General features: G+C 45.4%; 1 protein-coding gene and 1 pseudogene across 1 annotated transcript; one reads left to right on the top strand and one right to left on the bottom strand.

Moving 5' to 3' along the window:
- The window catches only part of LOC147118453 (uncharacterized), a 113,417-nt pseudogene that overhangs the window by 42,212 nt on the left and 49,917 nt on the right, over positions 1 to 21,288 (top strand).
- On the bottom strand, positions 17,261 to 18,142 carry LOC147118455 (uncharacterized). The gene is made up of 2 exons (XM_085987015.1): positions 18,097 to 18,142; positions 17,261 to 17,997 (listed from the first exon to the last, which is right to left on the bottom strand). Exons 1-2 carry the CDS (start codon positions 18,140 to 18,142, stop codon positions 17,261 to 17,263), a joined length of 783 nt encoding a protein of 260 aa, XP_085843141.1.

The raw sequence follows: 21,288 nt of genomic DNA, 5'->3' as shown, positions 1-21,288 counted from the left end.
CTCTACTCATTGGAGTTCAGAAGAATGATTGGTGATCTTATCGAAACATATAAGATTGTGAGGGGGCTTGATCGGGTGGATGCGGGGAGGATTTTTCCACTGATGGGTGAGACTAGAACTAGGGAGCATAATCTAAGAATAAGGGGCTGCACTTTCAAAACTGAGATGAGGAGAAACTTCTTCACTCAGAGGGTAGTAAATCTATGGAATTTGCTACCCCAGAGAGCTGTGGAAGCTGCAACATTAAATAAATTTAAAATGGAGATAGACAGTTTCCTAGCAGATAAGGGAATTAGGGGTTACGGGGAGAGGGCAGGGAAGTGGATGTGAGTCTAGATTTGGACAATCGGTGCTCATTTAAACCAACTGGGGATCAGAGTGAGAGAGTCCGGGCAATTCATGGTATCCCCGATGTCCCAGTTAAACGATTGATGGTCCAGATGGGGTTAACCCACCTAGAATGGCGGCTTCATGGGGGTCTCACACCTCCCCGCTCCAGACTAACACACGTACCCGACCCCGGTTCATATTCTGCTCCCCAATTGGAAACCGCAATGAACTACCCCTACCTTTAGGAAACCGCTCTGTTTTAACATTGAAGGGGACTGAGGTGATACTGATCACAATAATAAGCTGACAGTGAACATTAACCGGGACAGTCTGTCACACGGCGAGGTTTGGTGTCACTTATCAGCTGTGACAGTCACCACCGTCCCGATCCATCCACATATTCAGCCCGTACATCCACCACAGTGACACCGCTCTCAGTCACCCCGGTACAAGAACCACCGACACCTCAATCTGCCGGACACACATCACCAGACAGTCGGCGCTGCCCAATTATTCCAGGGATCAATAAACAATATTCCGTGCTCCACAATCCCCGTCGGTTCAAACTGTTCTTTGTCAGACTCTGAGCTCTCAGTAAAATGGCCCAGGAACACGGGCCGGAGATGAGCGCTTCATATAAAAGGAGAAAATGTCAAAAAAAGAAAACTGAAAGCAGGGAATTACAATGAAATTAAACCAGATTACAGCAATAATAAGATCAAACCCATAATTCAGGTCCCGTGCCCGGGGAATTTATATTTTAATTGTACACAGGTATTTGCTCAGGTCTCATCCACTGTGACGCTCCGGTAAACACAATGTTTCAAGTCAGCATCAAATCCCCCGGGACTCGGTGAGATGGGGGGACATTAGTTACACGGCGGGGACCGCTGTTCCCGGTTCCAGCTGTTAGAACAGGATCCCATTGGTGTTCGGGACTTGTAACTGGGATCAGTCATTCCCAATCGCCATTCATTGACACCAAACCCGGGAAAGACGTCACCATTCGCACACACTCAGCATTTACAAAACTCAAGGTGCTAATTGCAATCATCCAATCTGAATATAAAGTAGACTGCGGGGCAGTCGGTGCGAGGCAGAACTGTGGGTTTAACGGCAGGTTGACTCCGCCTCTTCACTTGTTTCTGTCACACCCTGCAGCGGGAGTTTTTGTACCGCGGGAAGCCGAGGCCCATCACTGTGTGGCCTGTGTACCGGTACTGAGCTTTACAGTAATAGGTGGCGCTGTCTTCAACTCGCACATCCCGAATTTCCAGGAAAAACGTCGTTTCTGCCTTATCAGTCCTCACAAAATATCGCCCTCCGCTCGAGATCCGCTCCCACTCTGTCCCGGTCTGGGTTTTTCTGAAAAAATGTCCATTTTGGAAATAATAACCCCAAGCACGACCATAGAAAACGCATGTGATGATGAGAGACTGACACTCCTCCCTGCTCACCGCCGGCGGGGTCTGTACCACTGACTGACTGAAAGAGCCTGGAAATCAAACAGATCGAGTTTAATGGGCCATCAGAGTCGAAGCACACAACGGGAGTAAAACCCAGACAGTGTCCGCAATTCGGATGGACCCCGGCAGCTTTATATTCAATCCATTCAATGTCGGTTTGCTTGAACGGTACTCACGGGGTAAACAGACGCACAGGGTGAAAACCAAGAGGATTCCCATCCTTCTGCTGCCTGGAGCTGATGGTTTATATGACGGACAGCTGGAGGCTGCAGCCCTGGACTGTTCTGGGAGACTGTACCTCAGAGCAGGACTTTATTGCACAGGGCGGTGCCCCGGAGATCATTGATGGGCCGTTCAGTTCCGGGATCTGTGGCTGTGTGTTGTGTGAATAAGCGATAGGTTTAAATAAGGACCTACAGTTTACTGGCGCTTCACTGGGTCTCTGAGCCCGATTTGAAAGCCCCTCCCATATTAGTCTGATATACAGGAGTTGTTCTGTCAGCAGAGGCTGCCGCTGTCCTTTGTCCCACAGTAGTGAGCAGGGTATCGGCTCATGAGTTTTTATTGGGTGGTGTTTATTGAGGGTGTAATGTGGGCCCAGGACAACGGGAGGATCCCCCGCTCCTATTCCAATAGTGCCGGGGATTCTTTAACATCTCCCTGAACGGGCTGCAGACCTCGGTTAAACCTCTGATCGAAGGACGGCGCTTCAGACCCTGCAGCACTCCCTCAGTCCGGCTACTGAGTGTCTGGTTACAAATGAGACAGTCCAGGGCCGTTTTCAATATACAGGCTGATACACACAATATACATAAATAATAAACTCTCTCTGTAATTTAAACAAATGCTTCCTGCACCGTCCCTTCTGTGGTTTGCTTGTAAAGTTCTGTTTCAATGAGCTAATGATTGATTTCAAGGTCTGTAATATTCAGAGTTTCCCGGTGCAGTGACAGAGAATGAAGCGACACTCGGAAGGCGAATCTACATTGGGGGAACTCTGTGCTTGGGGCTTGTTTTAAAGAGCATAATCACTAACTTGTGACATCTGTTCATTGTGTAAAAACGGTCTCTGACCCAGCTCTGGTCAAATAAACCCTGCCTACTGGCCGCGATCAAAGGGCCCGGGAGCCTGACAGGGGAGATGTGCAAAGGGCCGCACAATATTGCAGGCAGGCACGGAAAGGGGATCGAAAGACAAAAGGCGAGTTAAGGGCCACAGACGGACTGTACGTCACACAATCATGGAAATATTTCGAAGAAGAGCAGGGGAGTTATCCACGTTGTCTTGCCCAATATTTATCCATCAATCAACATCACTAAAACAGTTTATCTGATCATTATCACATTACTGTTTGTGGCAGCTTGCTGTGTGCAATTGGTTGCCGCGCATCCGACATTACTACAGTGACTACACTTCAAAAGTACTTCATTGGCGGTAAAGCACTGTCCCGATGTCTTGAAAGGCGCTATATAAGTGCAAGGCTTTCTTTTTATCTGGTGAGTGTGACCTGCTTAGGTGTGGTGATGAGTGTGGCCTGTAATGATTGATTTAGGGATCTATAATCTTCAGATTTTGGATTTGCAACAAGAGAGAATGGAGGCAGCTGCGCATCCGCGCTTTTCAGCAATTTACCGCTCAACTACTCCAAGTTCCCGGGAGCAGAGCGCGGGGGTGGGTTCAAAGACCCCAGGGTGAGGTGTAGGCCGGGTCCTCGTTAACAGGAGCTCAACACCAGCAGGGCGTGAAAAACTGTTTACAACTTTCACTCATATCAGAAAAGGATGTGGCGCTGAAAAAGAAACGCAATACAGGTGGCTTCGGTTTGTATTTCGCCCCTTTAGCATCGATCTCCAGCAACGGTATAGTTAATGCCTTCGGAAATCAGATCTTAGTGTGTGCCTTTCATTCACATTTTAATATTTCATTCCCCATCTTCCACACTCTTGCACTCACTGGTCCTGCCCACTGGTTAGTATCAGAATTCAATCCTTTTATATGATGGATGTATTTTTGTGATGATTATTGCCCGACGTACCGACCCAGCCCGTTGTGGCAAGTGGATTTCAAATATTAATCTTCAATTCATTCCGACATTTGCACAACTACTGGAGAATCAGCATTTAACGCAAAGCAGCGGTACATGATGCACAAAAGGAATATTGAGCCCTGACGCCCTCTGGTGGATATTCTGAGCACTGTTCAGATGTCGGTGGACAGGGTGAGAAATCCTGTGTTTATTCATTGACCTGTCTGCAGTTCCAGTTTATGGAAAGTTTGGTTGGAGCGGCTCTGAATAAATGTACAGAGAATCAGCAAAGGTTTTACATCTTTAAACTAAAGAGTGGAAGACGGAAGTTCACAGGATTATGCGTCAAGAGTAGAGATAAGATATGAGAAGGGACAGGCAGGCACGGAACGGGCATCACAAGACAAAAGGGGAGATAAGGCGCCACAGATGGATTTGTGAAGTTATTCTTAAATTAAAAATGGGTGTAAATAATCACCAGGCAATATAATTGCGCCAGTGGACCTCACCAATTGTTGAGCGTTGTGTTTTGTTGTCCTTTTAAGAAGGGCTCTGTGACTCTCACTGCGGGGGCTGAATTATCACGTCTGTTTATCGGGGTGAGAGCGCCATCTGGTGAGCGTTAACTGGAACTCTCAGTGTGGGGTTTGTCCGGGATTCGCTGTATCTCTGCAGCAGTGTCGACTCCATGGAACAGAAATACACGGCGGTGTCGGAGATCAGGGCTTTGCCGATCGTTAGCTCGGTAATCTTGATAGTTTTGTTAAACGTAGCAGAGAGTCTGTCAGTGAAGTCGGGGTTTCCGTTTACTATCCCTGCAATAACATAAACCACATACTGTGGAGGCTGCCCGGGGTGCTGAGTGTACCAGAACACATCAGGGTTAGGGCAGCTTGTTTTCAAGGTGCAGGTTAGAGTGACATTACTTTCCTCTTCTGCTGTAATTTCAGGGACTGGCTGTTCCACCGTGTCTTACTGGCTCCATTCTAAAATAAAATAACAGCAATAGTCACCATCATCAACAACATCATTTTTCCAATAACAACATCTGAATTACAGCAGTCAGGGGGAGAACGGATGTTTACTGGGAAGGAAAAACTTACTGAGAATTGATATAATGATGAGGAGCGGTGCGAGTCGGTTCCGCATGATGCTCCCTGAGTCTGTAAATCTGTAGTCTGGGAAATCCTCTGTCGGAGCAGAAATACAGATCCCCGCCCCACTGCGCTGCTGATCCAACCAATGCCAAACAAGGAACAGCGACAGCAATCTCTCCAATAACACAGGGCAGGCAAGGCGGGTCAGAGCGAGAGCAGCAAACGGAAGCTGTGGGCGGGGCTGCTGCGGGCGGTGTTGTCACATTTGTGGGATCCACTTGTGAGGAACTGAATTCAATAACAATGTCCCCTTCGGAAATTATATAATTCTGCCTCTCTATAAGGGCTGCGTTACTTTCACATTCGTTAGAAATTCGGGGCAAGTAGACTCGTCACAGTAAACGAAATCTTCATTAGTGAAGTGGGTTAAAACCAGAGGCTGAAACTAGCGGTGGGAAATGGAACAAAACGGCAACAGATCCCAAGGATCTGCGGGCGAACAGATCATTAACACTTCATTAACTTGTGAATGTATTATACTGTAAGGAATTGCATAACATTAATGAGCAGAACTATTAAATAAAACGGAATTGCACGTTAATTTATCTTGAAGAAGTGTCAGTCACTATTGGTTGACGTAAGGTGCCCGGCGGTGTGAATCCGCGCTCTGTCACCGCCACCTGGTGGCCGGGTTTAAAGTATCTCCTTTGAGCTGATCTCACAGAACACGGTTTCTGTACGAGGTGTCTCGAGGCCCTTCTCACTGTGGGCCTCAGTGCACAGTAATACACGGCGCTGTCAGCGAGCTGCAGCTCAGTCAGGTGAAAACAGCGATAGTTTTCAACTTTTCCAGAACGACACAGAAACGTCCGTTAACTACTTCCTTTCCAGAAGAATGTACTCGAATTATCAGAGTCGGAGCGTTATTCTGGTTCTGACGATAAAGCTCGAGGTAGTAGCTGGGTTCAGAGGTTGAATTGTTATAATTAATGCTCATCGAGGTTCCTTCCAGATATTAAGAACATAAGAAATAGGAGCAGGAGTAGCCCAATCGGCCTCTTGAGCCTGCTCCGCCATTCAATAAGATCATGGCTGATCTGATCCTAACCGCCAATCCACTATCACAGAACCATCTCCTGAATCTAACAGAATTAGACACACGAAATAGGAGCAGGATCAGGCTACACGGCCCCTGGACCCGCTCCGCTACCCACAGGGCCATGACCATTCCGAACCTAGACTCATGTCCAAATTCCTGCCCGCTCCCCGTAACCCTTATTTCCCTTTACTTCTAGGAAACTGTCTATTTCTGTTTTAAATTTATGTAATGATGTGGCTTCTACAGCTTTTTGGGGCAGCATATTCCATGGACCTACCACTCTCTGAGTGAAGTAGTTCCTCGTCATCTCAGTTTTGAAAGAGCAGCCCCTTATTCTAAGACTATGCCCCCTAGTCCTAGTTTCACCCATCATCGGGAACATCTTCCCCGCATCCACCCGATCCAAACCCTTCACAATCTTATATGTTTCAATAAGATCGCCTCTCATTCTTCTGAACTCCAATGAGTAGAGTCCCAATCTACTCAACCTCTCCTCATATGTCCATCCCCTCATCCCCAGGATTAACCGAGTGAACCTTCTTTGTACTGACTCGAGGGCAAGTATGTCCTTTCTTAAGTATGGACACCAAAACTGTATGCAGTATTCCAGGTGCGGTCTCACCAATACCTTGTACAACTGAAGCAATACCTCCCTATTTTTATATTCTATCCCCCTAGCAATGAAAGCCAATATTCCATTGGCCTTCTTAATCTCTTGCTGCACCTGCATACTAACCTTTTGAGTTTCGTTCACCAGGACCCCCAGATCCCTTTGTACTTCAGTACTTTCCAGTTTCTTGCCATTAAGATAATAACTTGCTCTACGATTTTTCCTGCCAAAGTGCATAACCTCACACTTTCCAGTATTGTATTCCATCTGCCAAATCTCTGCCCACTTACTTAGCCTGTCTATGTCCACTTGCAGGTTTTTTTATGTCCTCCTCACTCACTACTTTCCCTCCCATCTTAGTATCATCTGCAAACTTTGATATGTTACACTCAGTCCCCTCCTCCAAATCGTTAATATAGATTGTAAAGAGTTGGGGACCCAGCACTGACCCCTGCGGAACACCACTAGTTACTGGTTGCCAGTCTGAGAATGAACCATTTATCCCAACTCTCTGCCTTCTGTTAGATAGCCAATCCTCTATCCATGCCAGAATATCACCCCCAATCCCGTGATTTTTTATCTTAAGCAATAATCTTTTGTATGGCACCTTGTCAAATACCTTTTGGAAGACTAAATACACTACGTCCACTGGTTCCCCTTTATCCACCCGATATGTTACTTCCTCAAAGAACTCCAGCAAATTTGTCAAACATGACTTCCCCTTCATTAAACCATGCTGACTTTGTCCTATTAAATTATGATTATCCAAATGTCCTGTTACTGTCTCCTTAATAATGGACTCCAAAATTTTACCTACCACAGATGTTAGGCTAACCGGTCTACAGTTTCCAGCCTTCTGTCTACTGCCCTTTTTAAATAAGGGTGTTACATTAGCAGTTTTCCAGTCTGCCGGGACCTTTGCCGAGTCCAGGGAGTTTTGCAAAACTATTACCAATGCATCCACAATCCCTACCGCCACTTCCCTCAAGACCCTAGGATGTAAGCCATCAGGTCCAGGTGATTTATCCGCCTTGAGTCCCATTATTTTACCAAGTACCACTTCCTTAGTGATTTTGATCGTGTTTAACTCCTCCCCCCCTTTAGCCCCCCGTTTGTCCAGTGTTGGGATATTCTTAGTGTCTTCTACTGTAAAGACTGATATAAAATATTCATTCAGTGTTTTTGCCATCTCCATATTTCCCACCATTAATTTCCCGGTCTCATCCTCAGAGGGACCAACATTTACTTTAGCCACCCCTTTTCTTTTTATGTAACTATAAAAACTCTTACTATCTGTTTTTTCATTTTTTGCTAATTTACTTTCATAATCTATCTTCCCTTTCTTAATCAATCTTTTTACTATTTTTGCTGTCTTTTAAAGTTTTCCCAATCCTCTATCCTCCCACTAGATTTGGCTACCTTATATGCCCTTGTTTTTAGTCGAATACTATCCTTAATTTCTTTACTTAGCCACGGATGACTGTCTTTTCTTTTACACCCTTTTCTTCTCAGTGGATTATATATTTTTTGGAAGTTGTAAAATAACTCCTTAAATGTACACCACTGATCATGTATCGTCTTACCCTTTAATCTATTTTCCCAATCCACTCTACTCAATTCCGCTCTCATACCTTCATAGTCTCCTTTATTCAAGCTCAGCATGCTTGTTTGAGATCCAACCTTCTCACCCTCTAATTGAATATGGAATTCAACCATGTTATGGTCACTCATTCCAAGGGGATCCTTTACTAGATCATTTTTAATTAATCCTGTCTCGTTACACAGGACCAGATCTAAGGTTGCTTGGCCCCTGGTCGGTTCAGTTACATACTGCTCAAGAAACCCATCCCTAATACACTCAATGAACTCATCCTCAAGGCCCAATTTGATTTGTCCAATTAATATGACAGTTAAAATCCCCCATAATTATAGATGTTCCCTTATTACAAGCCTCAACTATTTCCTGATTGATACTCCGTCCAACAGAGTTGCCACTGTTCGGAGGCCTATAGACTACGCCCACTAGTTTTTTTCCCCCTTATTATTCCTTACCTCCACCCAAACTGTTTCATTATCCTGATCTTTTGACCCAATATCATTTCTCTGTATTACAGTGATTCCTTCCTTTATTAACATAGCCACCCCACCTCCCCTTCCTTCCTGCCTGTCCTTCCTGATCGTTAAATAATCTGGTATGTTTAATTCCCAGGCATTGTCACCCTGCAGCCATGTTTCTGTAATGGCCACAAGATCATACCCATATGTAGTTATTTGTGCCATTAACTCGTCTATTTTGTTACGAATGCTACGTGCATTCAGATAGAGAACTTTCAAAGATGTTTTGTGACTCTTAGTTCCTGCTTTTGCCGTTTTTATTACTTTGCCTTTTACTCCATACCTTCTGCCCCTTCCTGACACGCTCTGGTTTTTAATTTCCCCACTGCTACATAAGTCTATGACCTTCTCTGTTGTCATTTTTATTATTTGCTCTCTAGGAACCTCCCCCCCACTAGTTAGTTTAAAGCCCTCTCTACAGCCCTAGTTATATGATCCGCCAGGACTCTAGTCCCAGCACTGGCCAAGTGAAGCCAGTCCCAACGGAACAGCTCCCCCCTGCCCCAGTACTGGTGCCAGTGTCCCAGGAAGCAAAACCCATTTCTCCCACACCAGTCTTTGAGCCACGCATTTAACTCTCTAATTTTATTTGTCCTAGCCAAATTCGCTCGTGGCTCAGGTAATAATCCAGAGATTATTACCCTTGTGGGTCTGCTTTATAATTTGACCCCTAGCTGCTCAAACTCCCTCAGCAGAACCTCCTTCCTTGTCCTATCTATGTGGTTGGTACCAAAATGGACCACGACAACTGGATCCTCCCCCTCCCACTCCAAGTTTCTCTCCAGTCCAGAGGAGATGTCCTTAACCCTGGCACCGGGCAGGCAAGACAGCCTTCGGGACTCTCGCTCTCGGCTGCAAAAACTCTATCTATCCCCCTAACGATACTATCCCCTACCACTACAACATTTCTTTTAACTTCCCCCACTTGAATGGACCCCGCTCCACGGTGCTGTGGCCAGGTTGCTCATCCTTCCCGCAGTCCCTGTTGCCATCCTCACGGAGAGTAAGAGCCTCGAACCTGTTGGACAAGTGCAAGGGCTGCGGCTCCTCCAACACTACCTCCTGGATCCCCGTACCTGCGTCACTTCTAGTCACACCATCCTGACCCTGGCCATGGACTTCATCTGAATTAATTAATCTAATTGGTGTGAATACCTCGTGATACACAGAGTTCAGGTAACTCTCCCCCTCCCTGATATTGGGCTATGGTTGGCCACTGCTCGGCGGAATCTCAGTCCTGCAGAGAACATTCTCGGTTACAGATGGAAACAGATTGATAACAGATCACATGTTTCTCTTTCTTTGAGAATATATTTGTCTATCTCTCTGTGTGTACACAGGGTAACAAAGAGACAGAAAGAGAAAGCAACAGATTAATGGCTAGACAGTGTGTTTATCTATCTGTCTGTCCGTGTTTATGTGTTTGTCTGTGTGTGTTTATATGTCTGTGTTTGTGAGTGAGAATGTATATCTGTGTGTGGTTATCTGATTGTGTCTTTGAGTGTGTATGTGTGCGTCGGTGTGTTTTTATCCGCCTGTTTTTGTGACTGTAAATGTGTGTCTCTGTGTTTATTTGTCTGTCTGTGTTTATGTGTACGTGTTAGTCTGTGTGTGCTTAAAGTGAGACTTGCAGGAACACAGGAGCAGATTGATAACAGATCACATGTTTCTCTTTCTTTGAGTAACGGAGACTCGGTGTCCCAGTCAGAACAAGGAGTCAGATCAGAAGAGGGAGCAGATTCAGCAATAACCTGCAGTTACTCTGTATCGTGGTCAGTTACGAGCTATGGCCTGTTCTGGTATCACCAATATCCCCACCAAACCCCTCAGTATCTGCTCAGAGACGATAGTTATGGGAATAATGAGACGGCTCCGCGTTTTGAACACTTCAGCGGAAATTTCATCCGGACACAAGGCACTTTTCACTTATCCATGAAAGACTTGAAGGTCACAGACAGCGCCGTGTATTGCTGTGCCCTGAGACCCACAGTGAATAAGGTTCCCTCGGTCCTCACAAAAACAGGGCACAGGTCAGCATCAATTGCGAGCTCCAGGAAAATACCAGGGATTTCTTCCCAATAAGTTTCTGCAAAATGTAAATAAGAAAGTAAAGCCTGATTCGAGCGTTTTTTTCTAGTTAAGGTCAGTGCTGTCAGCGTTGGGAAATGTGACTATTCTCAACCATTTTAATCCAGGGTCAAATTCAGACCCCAATGTTACCACAAACCTGCAGATCTCTGGGATGAATAACAGGATCGATCTCTACAAGTAAAAGTCCTGGATATGGTGCAGATCCGCCAGTTCACTTTTTTAAAAGATACCTCACTGGTGCAGAGGGCGGTCCACTTGCCATATCGCTCGTGGACTTAAGACTATGAAAAGCACTGGAGTTCATTGACTGTGGAGGAAGTTCAGTGATACCGGGGATTGAGACTGAGTTATATTATTTTTCGCCTTTAATCTTACTGAGACAGAGAGGAAGAGAGAGTGAGAAAGACACCGAGTTGAGCAGAGTGAATGACAACGAGACAGAGGGAGAGGGAGACAGGGAGACAGAGACAGAGAGAGAGGCTGACAGAGAGAGAGAGACTCACTCACAGAGCTAGGCAAGGAAAGGGTTTGTAGACATCAGTAATTGGTCCACCACTAAAACTCATTGGTGTCAGTTCTGAGAGACCAGCCAATCCTGTCCCCGGGACACGCTCCCTCATTTTCCCAATAAGTGAAGTCTGCCCCTGATTTGATTTTACTCTTTAATATAAGAACAGAAGGGCTAACATATTTAGCGATCTGTTATTTTCTGTCGAACTCTAATGCAGACACCATGTGCTCCCCGTGTTCTTTACTGATAATAATGGTCCTGCTGCCCGGTGAGTTTATGTTTAAAGGGTCAGTGTGTGTTCCATAGGTTATATTTAATGCCAGGCCTTTGACACATTCTGTATTTTGTAACAGGTACGGGTGGCGAAGACTCAGTGTCCCAGAATCCATCTGAATTAACACTGAACTGCAGTTACTCCACATCCGATAATTTTCCCTATCTCTTCCGGTACATCCCGTACCCCTGGGAAGCTCCGAGATATTTACTGAAGAGCTACGGCAAGGGACAGGGGAATAAGTCTCCAGATTTCCCAGGCCGGTTCTCTGCTGATTTGGACCAAGACAAGAAAACAGTTCCTTGCAATGCCTCCGGGTTTCTTTTCTCTGACTCTGCCCTGTATCATTGTGCGCTGCGGCCCCCACACAGTTATGGGGGCGTTTTCATTCTGTACAAAAAACAGCAAGGGACTCCGATCCCCTCTCAATGAATCAGATTTGGGACCTGAATTGTGATCTGATAATAGAACGGGAGCCAAACTATAAAGACCAGTTTTGCCGAATGGCCTGTTTCTGTGTTGCAGACTCTATATCATTCTACGTAATATCTCAATTTATATCGGCAGTGAGTAGTTCTCATGCTCAGTGAGCAACTCTTTTAATTGGACGCTCTCGCACTAAACAATATGAACTATTTCCCTTTACTGCCCCCACCTCAGAGACTGACCTGTTAATGGGCCAAAATTGCATTTAATACCCGTCTAATTCTCTGTTATGAGGAGAACATTTGACCTCATTCTCCGCTCCCCGCTCTGACGTCATGAACTGCAGGAAAAAGGACCTTTGAGCTGATTGGATGAATTGGAGAACAAAGGACACCTGAGCTGATTGTTTGATTTGGAGAACAAAGCACACGTGAGATGATTGGATGCCACCTGTTGTCTCGAACAGGAATGATCCAATCGGCATAGAGACCGGATTTTACTCAACATTTTCTCAACTCCTGACTAAAACAATTACAGGTGCAACCCGTTCTGTTCAAACCCGGTTTCAACTCTCTGCAAACATGTTGTTTCTTTCAGTTTATTCATTCGTCTCAGTTGCAGCTTTCTTAACTGGTAAGGTTACAAGTTACACAATCTTCCTCCTGCAATTCTCAAGAACACAAAGAATCTTTTAACTGTGTTTCTCTATACTTGCCATGTATTCGGTCACCTTTTGTTATAGTAGTTATAATAAAATGACAGTAAGAGCTTACAGTTCTGTATTTCTAAATTTCTGCAGGTGTTAGTGGTGCGCACTCGGTCTCACAGGGGCCGGTTACAGCGATGCAGTTAGAAGGAGACTCGACCATCAATTACATTATTCGACCACTGCTGCTTACTATTCCTTACAACTGTACCCCACCCACCCGCCCCTTCAACCTCCGTCTGCCCCACCAGTGACAGAGACTGTAGCTCCCGCACTGGACTAATCAGTCACATGCGAGCTCATTTTTAATGTGGAAGCCAGTCATCCTCCGTTCCGAGGGACTGCCTAAGACGAGGAAGACAACTGTACCGTCAGGATCGGGACAAAGGCCCCACATTCTTGATCTACATCCTTTCTGCTGGGGATCTTTCCAGAGGAGAGGGGGCGGGTGCTCGATTTTCCGCATCTCTCGACATTTCGAAAAGTGAGGGGAAGTTCACCATCGGCGGCCTGCGGCTGTCTGACAGCGCGGTGTATCACTGCGGGCTGAGAGACACAGTGACTGGAACCAGAGGGAGCCTCGTACAAACACACTGCCGGAATGTGAGAAGGTCAATGCGATAGCGGGCAGTGTGGAGAGAAACGGAGACTTTGTAAACTTGTGACCAGAAGGCGCTGATTTAAAATACCCCAAAATAAACGGCAAACCGAGAGCAACTGATAGGCATTGGGGAAACTTTCCTCTGGTGCTTCTGGGCTGAACACATCCTGAACATCGTGAAAAGATGTGATTAGAGAATTGATACCAGTTCATAAATTAAAGATATTGCGGCAAAAACACTGCCCAAACAATTTGACGCTGTGTTGCAGCCGTTCAGCGAGCTGTACACACCAGGCAATCCCAGCGGCAGGTCTATAACACCGAGGGAACGCGCTGATTGCGCGCATGAAGTAGGATCAGAAACTTTGTATTTACATAAAGCCTTATCCAGTGTGTCCAGATTCCATAAAATGCTTCTGGTGTCTGGTCAAGTAATCACTGAGTTACACATTTAGACTGATTTGTATGTGAATAAACAACCTATCATGGTTATTTGGATTCATTTAAATGTTTAAACTTGTTTTATTCGTGTTACTGGCGTCAGCTTTTCTATCAAGCACAATTTATTTATTTTTTAAGCTTCAATTGCCAGGATACTGCGAAATTCACCTTTCTTATTTTTATCAGGTGTTTTTCTTGAGAAGAGTCGGTCCCGAAGCAACAAATGCAATGTTTGGGTCACCCACCAGGGGGCGGCAGGACCCCAGCCTTTCCCTTCAGTGAAGTCCCAGCCCTCCATTAGGGCAGCGCCTTTGTTTACTGCATCAAATCACTGAAGTTAGTCAACTGAATATGGCCAACGAGTTGGCTGTCGGGACTTCCTGCAACGGAAAATAAGTATTGTGAAAGTCAAACAGAGGACCAGTCAAGTCACCAAATTATTAGACTATTTGTTTAAAAATCAAGATGATTACAGAGAGAATTTAATATAACTTTATTGAACCACCACTGCCGGTGACGGAAGGGGAGCGTATACAATGATCAGTGTGAGGCGATGTGTTGAATTGACTCACAAACTTTTTGTTAATTCATTCTCCGGGTGTGGGCATCTCTGGCAAGGCTGGCATTTACTTTTCGTCTGAAGTTGCCCTTTTACAAGCGACTGTCCTCCTGGACCACTTCACATAGCAGTTAAGAGTGAGTCACATCGGTATGGGACTGGAGTCACCATCTCAGGACAACTGGAGTGCGGCGATAATCGCCAGCGACACCTCCAGCCCGAGAATGAATTAACATTCCACTACAGTTTATCCAATCAGAGTGGATCTCTCTCTCATATGTCCAAACACCGCAAGGACTCTTAGCAAACGGTCCCGATTGGCTTAACCGGCAGCACGTGATTTGTCATTGAAGAATATTGCCGCGAGCTGCTCAGTGCAAATACCGGATCAGCTTCCCAGCAAAGGAGAGAGTATTGGAAATCGGCTCGACCCGGAGTGGCCCACACTGGCTGGGATTGTCGGAGATCATGCATTTCAAATTAACCCTTTTGACTACCCTCACCTGCTTAGCATTTGATAAGTCTTTAAAGGATGCTATAGAACAAAGCTACCTTAAAAAAAGTTTCATATTAAACCCACAATTAACCTCCAATCAATACTTTCAGTCTTTCCACCAGATCTGAGTCAGGGAGATTCTGTGTCTCCGGATTGGTCGGCTGTCGTCCGGAAAATGGGATAGACTTTCAGAACGCAATGTAGCTAATCGACAACAGCAGCCTGGTACGACCTGTACTGGTACCGAAAGTATCCCGATACACCCCCGGAGATGATCGTGTGGAGAAGTTCCAGCAACAGTCGGGGAATCCATTTTAACCATCACTGATCTCTAGCTTAGTGACACGGCACTGTACATCTGTGGATTCGCCGCATTGCTCCGACACAGAGATATGACCAAGTTCTCCTCTCGTACAAAAACTGCCTGCGGCCGGTTTTGGCGGAGGATGAGTTTCAGTGCGGTTAGATAGAGCTGCAGCACCGAGTGCAATTCCTGTGGGCTGAATCATTGACTCATACAGCACGGAAGGAGGCCATTCGGCCATAGTGCCTGTGTGGACTCTTTGAAAGAGCTATCTAGTTAGTCCAGTCCCTGGTTTTATACCCATAGCCCTGCACATTTTTGCTTTTCAAGTATATATCCAATTCTCTTTTGAAAGTTATTATTGAATCTGCATCCGCGACTCTCCCAGACAGGCGTTACAGATCATAACAACTGAGTGCCTAAACAAATTTCTCCTCCTCACCCTTCTGTTGTTTTTGCAAATTATCTTAAATCTGTGCCTTTTGGTTACCGACCCTCGGGTCAGTGGAAACAAGTTCTCCCTATCTAGTCTATCAAAACTCCTCATAATTTTGAACACTACTATTAAAATTCCTCAGTGCCTCCTCTGCTCGAATGAGAACAATACCAGGTTTTCCAGTATCTCCATGTAAGTAACGTCTTTCATCACTCGTACCATTCAAGTGAATCTCATCTGCACCCTCACTAAGGCCTTCACATTCTTCCTAAAGTGTGGTGCACATAATTGGACACAATACTCCAGCTGAGGCCTAAGCAATGACTTACAAAAGTTTCGTATAACTTCGTTGCTATTGTACTCTATGCCTCTATTTATAAAGCCCAGAATGCCGTATGCTTTTTTTAAACAGCCTCATCACCTTCAAAGACTTCTGGATGAAATAGCCAGAGGAGACCGCTAGATGGCGTGCGAACAGCTGAGTGCAAATTCTTCCCATGGGGCATCTCACCAAGCGGAACTGGAGATTTCGGAGCAAAGGCAAATTAAATGATCAGCTCTGAGGAAGGTGGCTGAAAGGTGGGGCTTAAGAGGGAGAGACTTGGTTTCCGTTTCAATATATATCGAGATATGTGCAGTTTTCCACCCTGTTTCCATGGAGGTACAGATAAAACGGCGGCAAACCAGTGTCAACAGCTAACCAGGCTGCAGCGTGCCTCCTTCTGTTGTGTTGCATTCAAGAGAACATAAACTTCATTAAATCTTTCGTCGACTTCCACGGCAGCTTAACCCCCACCCTCCCTCCTGCAACAACCAAAAATACAGACGCGAAGTTAAGCGTTGATAACATTTTGTTTTCTTCTCCCACCAGGCTTGTTGACAAGGCCCACATTCTTTGCACACAAAGGGTAGCTGAAATCTGGAATTTTCAACCCGAAAAGACTGTCGATGCTGGGGAACAACTGAAGCTTCCAAGGCTGAGATAGATAGGGTTTAATTGGGTAAGGGTATTGAGGGATATGGAGCAAAGGCGGGTAAATGGGGTTGAGGTGCAGATCAGCCTTGATCCAACTGAATGGCGGAACAGGTGCAAGGGTCTGAATTAGCTACTCATGTCCCTGTGGAAGGGTATCGGGAATCTGAAGCCAACCGAGTAGATGCTGTTGAGCTGGAGATTAACTATGATCTGATTGAATGGCGGAACAGATATAAGGCGCCGAGTGGCCTCCTCCTGTTCCTATATGCCAGCTTCGGCAGGACGGGTGCAGCACTCGCCGAGTGAGCACCACTCATCATTCGGCTGGCTTTCATTTTCAAAACTGAGGCCGGGCGCTCCTCAGGGAAAGAATGTCCGTCAGTGATACTAACGGGAGTTAAAAGACAAAAAGAGAACTCGGAACAAACACTTATAAAGGCGGGTCGATATATATATATATATATCATGACATTTACCGATTCGTTGCTCCAAGCGGCCGATTTGACTCATATCCCCACGTCCCCCCTCCACCCCCAGATGGGGGAAGATATGAATCTCCCGCTCCCAGGATCTGCCCGCTGCCACTGTGGAAAGGCTCCAGATAATATCTGGTTCGGCTTTGATAGCATTTTTTTTAATGAGTTGGCTTCACGACATTAAATATCCGCGGGTTGAAGTTACGTGTAGAAATAAAATCACAAACACAGGCGGAATATGTGAACCAGATCATGTCCTATTAACGGAATGACCAGCAGGAGGTTCCTGGCGCTGTCAGCAACCTCTTTCTCTGATCTGATCTGAACATCGACCCATGACTTTAAGGGAAAACAGCTGATCAGAAGCAGAAAGAACAGTTTAACCGGTCGGTTCATTCTGTGATCGATCTTTCGGGCCGATTGGATTCTGCAGTTTGTTTCTCGGCCGCTTCTGGAAACAGTTGGGTGACAGTTTGATCCGAGGTTAATTTGGTTTCCTCTCGCTGTGTGTTTGAGCGCCTGACAGCGCGCTTCACATTGTGGCTTCATCTGCCCGCGATTCCACACAACCCCAACAGACTGGAGCCCCGATCTACAGTCCAAAGGCAGTTTTTGTACAGGGCTAAGACTGCTTTCCATCACTGTGAGATCCAGGGTGCAGTAATACACGGCAGTGTCAGTCAGCTGCAGCCCGAAAATGGTTAAACTGGTGATTTTAGTCGCGGTCTGGAGCTGAGCAGAGAAACGGATTCCGAAACCTTCTCCTTTCAGTTCTTGTGTGTCCCAAGACCGTCTCCTGATTACAAACTGGGGCTCCTTCTCTGGTTGGTGCCGGTACCAATATAAATAATAGCTGCTGGCTGTGGTACTGTAGGTACATCTTATAGTCAGCGCTTCACCTTCTGTCTTGCTGACTGAAGTCTGGGACTGAGTAACAGAATCTCCATCACTCTGATCTGTAACATGTGTTCAGGAACAAGGTAAGACTGAGGATTAAAAGCTGAAATAATATTAACACTTTAGTTTGAAAACGACAAGATTGAATTCATCCTTACCGACAATAAACACCATAAACGTAACCCAGGCGCTGAATAGCCGCATGGCCGCTGCCGATCCCGAACCTGTCCGTCCGGTGAAAAGTCCAATCTTGAACCGGAATAGACCCCGTCAGCGGCTTCGATTGGTTCAGCGTCACTTCCTGCTCTCATTGTTTCCCTCCAATGCAGCAGTCTCCAATCCACCCGCCGATATATTCAGTTGGGATTCAAATGAGGGCCATGAGTCATCTGAACGCCTTTAAGCCACAGTTTAAACTATCTGAGGTTGGAATTAGTCACTCAGTGAGCCGAATCTGTGGTGTGAAGAAAGCTTCAGCTTTGCTGACTTTTGGTGATTTATTTACTGGGCCCGAATCAGTCACGCTGGGTGTTTGTTTAATTTCTGTCGATGTGTGACGGCTCACCGAAAGCATGAGCTTCATTCTCCTGTTTCATTCCTGTTCACACTGAACTATCCATTCTGAGTGGTAGATTTCCTCTACTCGCTATTTCTACCCAAACAGTTAACGCATTTACGATTTCGCTAAAGCATCTATCCGAGGAGATTTCCACTGAGAGACCAGAGAAAATCTTCCCCTTGTGTGCCTCGAGCAGAAGGTTACTCAAACCCGACTCCACGTCAACCACCTCGGTCTGATTAGTGACAGTGAGTGAAATAAACTGAACATCTTCATCTACATTCAAACCGATACTTTGTCACCACCATCAAGTGACCCAGACAGGTCGCTGTCTGTCCTTTTGCCAGTCATCAGTCTTGTTACCTCTATAAAGGGCTCTCACTCATCTGCCTGAATTTTGTACATACACATTACATATTTATTATTAACAAATATGTATTAAAATAAACAGTTTAAGCTCTAATCTACAAGTACAAGCTGTCAGTCGTGCCTCAGTTGTGTTTATCTAGTTTCCCCCAAACAGTGTCCAGTGTTGCGTCAAGGATGTTCCAGATGGTTTTCTTCACTTCGGATCAACCTATTGATATTTTTATGTTCAGGCAGCTGACCGATTAAATATAATGTCTGATACAGATGTGAAATGCCGTATTGTGTAACATGTAAACATACCAGTTAAGATAGCTGCAGCTCTGACGAATGAATAAAAAGTAACAGCCAACATGTTTGCAGGGAGTTGATGGCGGTTTTGAACAAAATGTGTCGAGTCTGAAATTGCATTAGTCAAGAGCTGGGAAGATGTTGAGTAATATCTGGCCTCTCGGCCGGTTGGTTTATTCCTGACAGAGGCAGCAGATGGCATCAAAACTGCTCACAGCTCCTTTGTTCTCCAACTCATCCAATCAGCTCACAGCTCCTTTGTTCCCCAATTCATCGAATCAGCTCACAGCTCCTTTATTCTCCAATTGATCAAATTAGCGCACAGCTCCTTTGTTCTTCAGATCATCCAACCAGCTTACAGCTCCTTTGTTCTCCAATTGATTGAATCAGCTCACAGCTCCTTTGTTCTGCAGTTCATCCAACCAGCTCACAGCTCCTTTGTTCACCAGTTCATCCAATCAGCTCACAGCTCCTTTGTTCTCCAGTTCATCCAATCAGCTCACAGCTCCTTTATTCTCCAATTGATCGAATCAGCTCACAGCTCCTTTGTTCTCCCGTTCATCCAACCAGCTCACAGCTCCCTTGTTCACCAGTTCATCCAATCAGCTCACAGCTCCTTTGTTCTCCAATTCATGACGTCAGAGCGGGCAGCGGGGAACGGAGTGAAATTGTTCTCCTCGCAACAGAGGACTGGACCGGAATTAAACCCAATGTTGGCCCATTAACAGGGTCAATCTGGAAGGTGGACGCACTGAAGTGTAATAGTTAATGTTGTTCTCTTATCAGTGCTGAAGGCTCCCGTTAAAAGATCTGCTCACTGACCATTAGAACCACCCACAGCAGTTATAAAGGCGGATGCAGAGGTCCCGGGAGCCTTTAGACACAGTGACGGGTAAATGAGACAGACACTGCCTTTGACATTAATGAAATGGAGAGTGACTGACAGGTTTGAATGGGAGGGTACAGCCAACAGTGATACTGGGAAGAGCTGCTTATTAAAAATATATGCAGCATATTTTCATTAATAATATTTTAATACTTCATAATAACATTGAAAATAAAGCATAGCTTCCGTTTGAAATTAATACTTCTATTTCTGGAACTATTTCTTTACTCAGTTTCTTTAATAAAATCATTGAATAATGTTCTCAGTTTGTAACTCGCCCCATACACTGAAACCAACAGTGAGCACTTACGGGAACGGTAGCATTGTGGTTGTGTTACTGGACCAATAATCCTGGATTAATAATCTGTAGACGTGAGTTTAAATCCCACCACACGGCACCAGGGGAATTTAAATTCAGTTAATTAAATAAATGTAGTACCAGTAATGGTGACCATGAAACTACTGGATTATCGTAAAACCCATCTGGTTCACTGATGTCCTTTAGGGAAGGGAAATCTGTCGTTCGAACCCTGTCTGGCCTGTAAGTGACTCCAAACCCTCTGGTGGTAACTAAATGTCCGATTCCAAGTCTTGCCTTCGTACAGTTCACAAGATTATAGGATAATTCCGCATTGGAGAAGGAATTCTGCCACTACTTAGTTTATCCATCCAGCGAGGTCCTAACATCACAGCCCCTTTCCCTTCCCCGTTGGAATGTCCATTATTCCCAGGTTTATCATTCGTTGTTCCGTCTAAAAGCTGATTCCACACATTTATCGCTCTGTGTCTGAAGAATTTCCTGATATCAGGCCTAACGTGACCTTTCATGGTTTGAACCCATGTCCCCAAGTTCTACTTCTGAAGTTTAAGTTAAATTATACTACGAGTTAACCTTGTTATACTCTTTACAATCTGTTTTACCTCTTGGCTTCACTGTAGTCGGTAACTCGGGGTGAGTAAAGCGCCTGTGTCCAACTATCTCAACATTCAGCTCTCAAACTAACGAGAACAAACCCGTTACTGAGCCGTCAAACACACTGCATTTACACTCGCAGAGCCTGCTGGCGGACTCCACACGGGCTGTATTTTGTCTGCATGGGCTGAATACTTTCAGTCAAAGGAAAAGTGATAATTGAGAGATAAAGTGAGGGTAGAGAGACGGTATTTATCTCTCTGTCTGTCTATCTATTTCGATATCCATCCATCTAATTATATTGATCTAACTTTTTATTTTTATAGTTTGGTTCT

Source organism: Somniosus microcephalus, chromosome 4 (assembly GCF_052327205.1).
Source record: "Somniosus microcephalus isolate GS21.2 chromosome 4, FLI_Smic_1.0, whole genome shotgun sequence".
NCBI lineage: Eukaryota > Metazoa > Chordata > Chondrichthyes > Squaliformes > Somniosidae > Somniosus > Somniosus microcephalus.
Note: the sequence above shows the minus strand (reverse complement) of the source record. Positions and strands in the feature narration are given on the sequence as shown.